We start from the raw sequence: 9,513 nt of genomic DNA on the forward strand, positions 1-9,513 counted from the left end.
CCAGCTATCCTACATCAATGCAATAAATTACGACACGCTTAAAAAAAAGAAACAATTTATTCAAGAGAAATGTCAAACTCGCGATGGTTGTTAAATAAAAATGCCATTAAAAAAAATAAGGCATCGTAAAACATGAACATGACTCGGATGCCAAAAGGTTATAAAGTTCGCTTTATAAACGCGAAAATTCGTCGGTAAAAATTATTTTCCAATCGCCGGGAACACATGATGTTACATTTGATTTTTATTACTATTCTGTTTAATCCTGTTCGTTGCTCGATTGTCAGAGATAATGTCGTGAACGTGAATTTTGTCACAAATTACGAATTGTTAATAAATAGTGCTAACATTCCAGTGTACTGGGATTGGAGAGATATGAATAAAGTTACGCCTGTGAAGGATCAAATGAATTGTAACGCTTGCTGGGCGTTCAGTGCTGTTGGTAAATATTAGTGGGTTAAATGATTAATGGGTTCTTTCTTGTATTAAACTATATGAATATTAAAAATATTGTGCGGTACTTTTTCCTACTTTCAAATGTCTTATTTTACATTTACGATACGCACAATCTAATTTGACCGCCCAAAAGTTGGAGCAAATTAATTAATAAAAAGATAACGTCATTCGAATTTTATACTTTACGTATTCACGTGTCTTTATTTATTATATTTTCTAAAGAAACATAAGAAAGTCCTTGGCAAACATGCAATGCAATGCACGTCGCTAATCAATTTGAAATGCAAAAATATTATTGTGTAATATGTTTAACTGTAAAACTAAATTTATCACCTGCCACCAGTTACGATCGTTTCCTTGGAGCGCTATAATATGGGATCTTCAAGGCTGGCAACGCATCAACAACTCTTTTTTTATAGAATAGGAAGGCGGACGAGCCACCTGATGGTAAGTTATCACCATCGCCCTTAGACATTGGCACTGTAAGAAATGTTGACCATCCTTAGGACCTAAGATTTTATTTATGTATACCTTGTGCCTGTAATTACACTGGCTCACTCACCCTTCAAACTGGAAAACAACAATACTAAGTACTGCTGTTTTGCGGTATTTTGGAATATCTGATGAGTGGGTGCCTACCCAGACGAGCTTGCACAAAGCTCTACCACCAGTGAAGCTTTATACGTTGCATATAAATTACGTATAAATCTGGTTGTTTGCTGACGGGGCGTGAACGAAGATCATTTATTTCAAAGAATATAATTAACTTATTTTCAGCAAACATTGAAAGTCATTTGATGATATATAGGAACATTAATGAATCATTATCGGAACAGTTTTTAATTGATTGCGATGAACGTAACGTCGGCTGCAGTTCTTCAAGCATATTAAATACATTTTCGTAAGTATAACTTTACTAAAACTTATAATTAAATCAAATAATTCTTTCCTCGAGTAGGCTTATAAGGGCACTTTACGACATGTTATTGTATTAAACAAAATGTAAAGCTACCACTGTTTCGATGAAACTCTGTAGTTACTATATACTCCATTATTAGAAGTAATTGTCATTACATAACAATTAAACACCGAGATGGCCTAGTGGTTAGAATGCGTGAATCTTAACCGATGATCGTGGGTTCAACCCACCAAGCACCACTGAATTTTCATGTGCTTAATTTGTGTTTATAATTCGTCTCGTGCTTGACGGTGAAGGAAAACATCGTGAGGAAATCTGCATGTGTCTAATTTCATTGAAATTATGCTACATGTGTATTCTACCAACCCGCATTGGAGCAGCAGCGTGATGGAATAAGCTCCAAACCTCCTCGAAAGGAGAGGAGGCCTAAGCCCAGCAGTGGGACATTAACAGGCTGTTACTGTTATATATCAAATCGGTTGTATGATTTTACTGAACAAAGTAAGTAAGTAAGATTGTTCTGTTCAGGAAAAGGTTTGTAGCTTTAAGGTTTTCCACGAATCCCACTGCACCGGAATTTCATTGAAGGTTTTTAAGATAAAAAAAATGAAAATATACAAAAACAGTAATAAAAATTATATACTTACATTTATTACCTGTAAATAGATAATAAATAAGTACTTATATCTTTAGAGCTATAAAATTTCAATAATTTTACAAAATCCTTAGTAATATAAATGTCTGTTTATTTATTACGCTGTCACGTCGTAACTACTGAACATGCTCAATTTTTCCTGATAGGTACAACGTTGGTGTCTTCAAATTCAGAGTGAACAGGTTTATTTTAGGCAAGCGTGTTACATCCTAGACCGTGTCGATGATTAAGACCAGGCAAGTTAACGGTCAAACGCTTTTTTTTTTGTTTCGCTGGAAAAACGCGTTTACGCGTTTCCCCCACTTGAAGTGGGGGGGTATGTGAGACTCGCCGGCTCCAGGCATGCGCCGGAATACCCACTAAAAAACCAGCGGTACCCACACCGCCTTTTCGAGGGGCGTCACAGGATCGCTTGCGCATACTACCGTGACGCCCCGACGGTTATCCCGCCTCTGCAGGCCTCCAAATCCTAGGGGGTTCTCAGGGTACAAAGACCCCCTAACCCCGGCAACACTTACGGCGGGAGGAGAAGATGCGCATAGCGCCGACGCCTTATCCCCGGTCTTATTCGGCGAAGCGAGTCAGCGGAGGCCCTCTCCTCACGCTCTCGCTCCGCTGCCTCCTTCTGCGACATGACATTTTCGCAGAGGGAGACCGTCTCCTATCAGCACCTCTCGCTACCAAGCATGGCGTTTATCACACTCGGCAGAGAGAGGTCTTCACCGACTAAGGCCGCCAGGGACAGGCGCTGAGGTCCCCAAGCGGCACACTCCATCAGAGTGTGGCACGCTGTGTCCGAAGGCGCACCACACTCATGGCAGGAGGGTGTCACCTCCCGCCTCGCTATCCGGTGCAAGTACTTACCGAAACAACCGTGTCCGGTAAGTACCTGCGTCAGCCTGAATGTGAGTGTGCCGTGACTCCGTTCCACCCAGCGACTCAAGTGGGGGCGGACTGCCTCCACAGTCACTAGGCCTGCCGAGGGGGACCTCAGGTCCTCCTCCCACCTGCGAATCAAGGCTCGCTGGGCTAGGGCCCTGACTCGCTCAACCTCCGCCGACCCTGGACGGACGCCGCTTGACCTCGTTTCCACCCGGAACCGGTGCACTTCCACAAGCACCTCCGCCTGGAGTTCCCGGGGCGGATCGCTCGCAACGGTCAAACGCTTGCCTATTAAGTATAAAAAAAAACATCGGCTTAGTAGTTACGACGCCACAGCATGATTTTGCAGACGCTGGATAAGGGTACGGAAAACAACATCGGGTACCTATCACCTCCCCTTTCTATGCTCTGCCACCGGTTCATTACAAGGATTTAGATAAAACTAAATTGCATAAGCAATCATTATTCAAACTTCTTTTATAAAATTATTATACAGTGTTATCAACACTATCCATTACAAAGTACAATCTACGCAATGTTTTCTAACGTGATCAAGTTATATATATATGATATATGCAATTATCCGAGACACACATTATACGTACTTAGTTCAATAGAAGCCTTAAAAACGAGTTCCTGTATACACGCACGCACGCGCCTGCCATCTGGTGGCGCGTTTGGTGCGTCAGTGCGTATGCGTACCAATTACTAGTTAGATCCTCTTACGTCATATACTTCGTGCTACTTCTTTTAATTTGCTATTTAAATACAAGATTTTGTTTACAATTTTGTTACACTTTGTATTATTTAGTAAGAAATATATTATATGGACATTAATCTGCAGGCATGAGTTGGTAATACCCATTTATTCTCTCGCCGTACATCAATACTTTCTAGTTTTTGTTGGTCCAATTTGAAGGGTGAATGAGCTAGTATAATAAAAGGTCGTAACAGCCTGTTAATGTCCCACTGCTGGGCTAAGGCCTCCTCTCCCTTTAGAGGAGACGGTTTGGAGCTTATTCCACCACGCTGCTCCAATGCGGGTTGGTAGAATACACATGTGGCAGAATTTCAATGAAATTAGACACATGCAGGTTTCCTCACGATGTTTTCCTTCACCGTTAAGCACGAGATGAATTATAAACACAAATTAAGCACATGAAAATTCAGTGGTGCTTGCCCGGGTTTGAACCCACGATCATCGGTTAAGATTCACGCGTTCTTACCACTGGGCCATCTCGGCTTACTAAAAAAAAAAAAAAAACTAATAGAATAATCACTGGTGGTAGGGCTTTGTGCAAGTTCGTCTGGGTAGGTACCACCCACTCATCAGATATTCTACCGCAAAACAGCAATACTTGATATTGTTGTGTTCCGGTTTGAAGGGTGAGTGAGCCAGTGTAATTACAGGCACAAGGGACATAAAATCTTAGTTCCCAAGGTTGGTGGCGCATTGGCTATAAGCGATGGTTGACATTTCTTACAATGCCAATGTCTAAGGGCGTTTGGTGACCACTTACCATCAGGTGGCCCATATGCTCGTCCTCCTTCCTATTCTATAAAAAAAAAAAAAAAAATGATTATTTAAAGCAATGTACGTTATATTCGTCATTATTATACAATATAGTAAATAGTCAAGTTGTTTGAAATGCCAATATTCATCTCAGCTCAGGCTCAGCAGTGCGATTCTGTAAAAACTCACTTCATCATACATGGTGACAAACGGCTTATGTTAATATACTATTTTGATGAGTGCATTCCTGAAATGTTTTGATTATTATGGTCAATGTCGCATATCGCTTTCTGACGTTTGACGACCGTTTTTTGCGGTGAGTTTCGAGTTTTTTCTTACAGAATCGTTCTTTTTCTCATTACATCTATTTCTCCATAAACAGCGTAGTTCTTATTTATTTTTCCTCAACAGCGAAATTACCTTTTCTTAGTAATAAGATATTTAAAAACGTTGCTTAGTTACATTCGTTAGTAATGAGTGAATCATTAGTAGGAAACATCTTTGTTAATATTTAATCCTGACAAGCACCGTTGACCTTTCATGTGATTAAATTTTAAATAAAATGAACGCAATTATTTATTTTTTACATAATGATTTACAAAATAAATAAAAAAAATTATATTTATAATTCCTGTCTGTAAAATTAATTATACAAATTAAGTGAACTGTGTAAGATGGGGGAAAATAGAAATAGAAGATTACATAGTTCCAAGTATATCAAATGAAATTCTGTGATATTTATACATATAAATAAAGTTGAAGTGTATGTTAGTGATTTTAAAATAATTTACCCTTTCTAAGTTTATATGGCTGTTTACGTGTTACCAAAGTCAAAACAATAATTTGTTTTTAATTTTTCTCTAGCGAGTTTTGCTATTCTGTACTATATATCTACCAGAAGTAGTGGAATACTAAAAACTATTAAGACATTTAATGTTATATTGAGTACTAACAGCTCCTATGGTAGTAGTAAGTACAAGATTACCAGCTTGATAATTTTTGTTTAACTAACTACAGATCAATACGTCATGATGATTAATAGCACGACATAAAAAGATAGTTAAGTTTCGGGAGCTTTGAAAATACTTTTTAAAAAGAATAAAATTTATTTAAAAATTAAATTCCCTAAAACTAAAATGAATACATGTGACAGAATTAGATGCTAATCATGTAATGATCATAAAAGATAAAAATTAAACAATATTAATTTTAACCAAATCAGCATGTTTCCTGGAAACTCGCAGGAGGTCTGGTTCCCCGAAATTCCTTTGTTGACAGAACTGTGTACTGCGCAACATAACTAGATAGAGGTTGCACAGTGCGCGTACGTATTCTATCTGTATATGATTGTTTATCTGATGAAAACGATAATTGTTTAAATAGTGTTGGCACATAGCTCGCGATTTGTATCTGATGATTGCTTACAAAAGAAAAACTTCCCTAACTACTTAGGATATTTTTTACTTTTTTATTTTTACTGTTTATTTAGCATTATGAAAGATTTCTGTTCGATTAAGTATATATATGAAAAATAGAAATATACAAAATATATCATATATATCTACTCAATAGAGATATGATATATTTATTTGTGCTCAATATATCAAGCGCACAACAATTGAAAATGAAACAAAAAGAACAAACTACATTTAAATTTAGAAGGTTCATATTGATTTCAGAACTATAGTTGAAAAACTGGGCGGTGTGCTCCGTGAAAATGACTACAAGCCATATCAAAAACAAATATCAACTTGCACGTGGAATCATGAAATTCCAGTCATACCGGTCGTTGGTTACAGGCGTGTAAAGGGCGACGAGGTGATCATGGCCCATTTCATATATAATTATGGACCAATATCAGCTGGTAAGAAATCTTTCTATTAGTGAATTGTATTTCCGATGATGTAGCGTTTGTTTTTTTTTTTTTTTATTTCTTTCATTGACCATTTTTATGACGTGCTTGCCTTGTTAATAGATAAATAAGTTACAGATTAAAAAAATATTTTTATTATTTATTTGGTAGCCGTAATTGATTGAGATTGTATAATTATAACCAGCACCAAAAGTGATTTTACTTACTAAATATAAGCTAATAAAAACATTTCTTATAAAATACATTATTATTTTAATTACAATAATTAATAACAATATCCTGGGACATTATTTTTTTCATTTCATTATTTGATTTTCTTTTGTAAGTACATACTTATATAGACAATTACACCCAGACTCAGGACAAACAGACGTGTTCATGTACAAAAATGTCTGTCCTGGGTGGGAATCGAACCCACAACCTCCGGCGTGAAAGGCAATCTACCAACCACGCCACTTTACATTTTTTATAATACAACTTGTCGTTGCTTCAAATATTTTTTAAAAAAGCTTACCTAACCGTTTAGGAACTTATCATCGAAATATTGATCAAATGTCAAAAACACATTTTTCGATCATTCTATAAACTCGATTCGTTTAAAATAAATTCAAAATGATTGTAAAGTGGGCTAGAAAATGGGAATGAAAAGGTAGTAGTATTTTCAGTTGATATTGAAATAAAAAACTGCATAATTAGAATAATACTAATGGTGCCTAAATCTCTACAGGAATAAACTCGGCTTCAATGGATATATATAGAGGAGGTATTGACGAACCATCAGATGCCATATGTTCCCCAAAAGAGATGAACCATGCTGTTCTCATAGTCGGCTATAATGTCTATGGTATGCTTTTCTAAGCTTTTACTTGGTAGGGTTTTGTGAAAGCTTTTTCTGTCTGTGTTTGTTGTCTGTGTAGTTATCACCCTTTATAAAGTGTTCCGTGTTCCACTTTGAAGGGTGAGTGAACCAATAACTAAGGCTTAAGATAACATCTTAGTTCCCATTGTACGGAATTGTTACTGTTTCTTATCGCCAACGTCTGTGGGCGGTGGCCCACTTACCATTATTAAATATTTCATAAAAAAATTAATTATTCTAGATATTCCTATTTATAAAAAATAATTTGCTTAGAGAACAAAGTTGCAAAACTAGCTTAGTTTTTTTTATGTAAATATAATAGTTATAGTTTCAATAGCTCAAATATATTGTGACTTTCGCGTCGCAGGTTCAATCCTACTTCAATAATGCAATACTTAACTCACTACACGTAACAAGTAAAACTCATTTGTATGTGCGAAAAAAAAACATATTTAAGCACGTCCAAAAATCGTTCATCTGTATTTAACTCTTGCCCTAAAAACACTATTTAATCTGTCATATTTGTCGCTTCATATGACTCTCGTGTGGAACAGAAACAATGCAAAAATTTTTTTACCAAAAACAGAAAATTTCTTTACGATGTTTTTACTAAGCAAGAAGAAATTACAAATATAAATGAAACTTATGAAAGTTCATCTGAATTTGAACCTTCTGTTACAAAAAATGGATTCTAACAATTGAGCCACTGTCATTTTTAATGATATATTTTTATTAGGGAGACTTATTATTTTATTACTAAAGCGTAACTCAAATTTTAAAACGCATGTACACAACTAATTACTATGTGATACTTGGATTAACACAATGAACATAAATATAATCCTCTAAGCGGTCTTGCCATGTATATATATAACCAAATATTAGATTTACATAAACCATTCGAGTTGTGAATTGCTCTGCTATATACTAAAAACATTGTAATATGTATGCACTGCAAACATTCCTTAATAAACCATTATTAATAATAAAATACTATACTTAACTTATTACTTACTTATCTACTTATATCCACTTTAATTTGACTTTCCAAATTTCTGAATAACTTCGCCGACATTTAAAACGTAATGTTTTCGTAAGTATCATAGTTTATTCAAGATGTCGACCATTGACGCGGCAAATCAATATCATATTCGTTTATTTGTTTTTACACCTCCTGAAGTTGGAATTTATTATGTTGTGTGGTAATTTCATGATAGACCTGTTCATTAATGATTCCATCTTATATCTTGTTATTTAAAAATTAAAGTATAATCAATACATTTCAGGAGGTCATGATGATGATGTCCTCCTGACGGATTTCGACCACGGTGGCAAGTCTCAAGAGAGATTACCCAACTGCGCAGGACATATTATTATAGTACACAAGTGTGTGTGCAAACACATATGCACTCTCTATTCCCTCTCTCTCATAATCCGATAGGACGGCAACCCGACACAACCGGACAGATTTCCGGCGCAGGACCAACGGCTTTAAGAGCTTTCCGAGGCACGGGAGTGTACACATTTCCAACTGCCAGACTCCGGGCTGCTACTGAAAATCTTCGACGGAAAAACTCAATAACTTTTTATTAGCCTGACTTATAATTTGAACCCAGAACCTCTGGATCTGCGGCCTTATATCAAGGAACTAGACCAACGAGGCAGTCATGAAACATTTCTTCGACATCTATATATCGAAAAGGATCTAAATCACTTATACATATTTGTTTCAGTCAACCCCGACACGGGAAAGAGTGTTCCGTATTGGATAATCAAGAACTCGTGGGGTACGAATTGGGGCGACAAGGGATTTTACTACTTGGTTCGCGGTCGTAACGCTTGCGGTATTGCCAACGATTTATCATTGAGCATTGTTAATTAACACTTTAATTGATATATTTAATTATATACGACATTGAAATTACAATTAGCTGATATAATGTAGTGTAGCGTTATTACGTTTGTTCAGAAAAACCAAAATCAACGGCTGTTTTAATTTATAACTAGTATATAACATTTTATTCAATTGTTATTATTCAGTGCAAAGAAGGTTAAATAAATAAGATTTAAAAACATAAAATTTAGCTCTCTTAATATATCTTACTTAGAATTGTCATATACTATAATATTTTTTAACATTGGTATAATTTACAAATTAAAATAAACATTTTATATAACTTATCCTAATTTCTTACAAAACAAAACTATAAATATAGATCACGGTTTGTTTAAGCTGGTCTCGTGAGCTTTCGTACGAGTCAATATATGAGTACGTACATACATAAATATAATAATATGTAAATAATAATGTCCTCAAGACCGATTTCGGCCACGGCGGCCAATCTCAAGAGATTAG

The 9,513-nt window shown here is 35.9% G+C and overlaps 1 protein-coding gene across 1 annotated transcript in view; it reads left to right on the forward strand.

Moving 5' to 3' along the window:
• Positions 1-9,225, forward strand: part of LOC126773077 (putative cysteine proteinase CG12163) — a 328,371-nt gene extending 319,146 nt beyond the window's left edge. The window contains exons 2-6 of the mRNA XM_050493722.1: positions 386-442; positions 1,234-1,357; positions 6,105-6,289; positions 7,026-7,142; positions 8,891-9,225. Coding sequence (XP_050349679.1) covers positions 406-442; positions 1,234-1,357; positions 6,105-6,289; positions 7,026-7,142; positions 8,891-9,039 — 612 coding nt within the window. The 5' untranslated portion in view covers positions 386-405 and the 3' untranslated portion in view covers positions 9,040-9,225. The remainder of the gene's footprint in view (positions 1-385; positions 443-1,233; positions 1,358-6,104; positions 6,290-7,025; positions 7,143-8,890) is intronic.
• Positions 9,226-9,513: the final 288 nt, after the last annotated feature.

Source organism: Nymphalis io, chromosome 13, assembly GCF_905147045.1.
Source record: "Nymphalis io chromosome 13, ilAglIoxx1.1, whole genome shotgun sequence".
NCBI classification, from domain to species: Eukaryota; Metazoa; Arthropoda; class Insecta; order Lepidoptera; family Nymphalidae; genus Nymphalis; species Nymphalis io.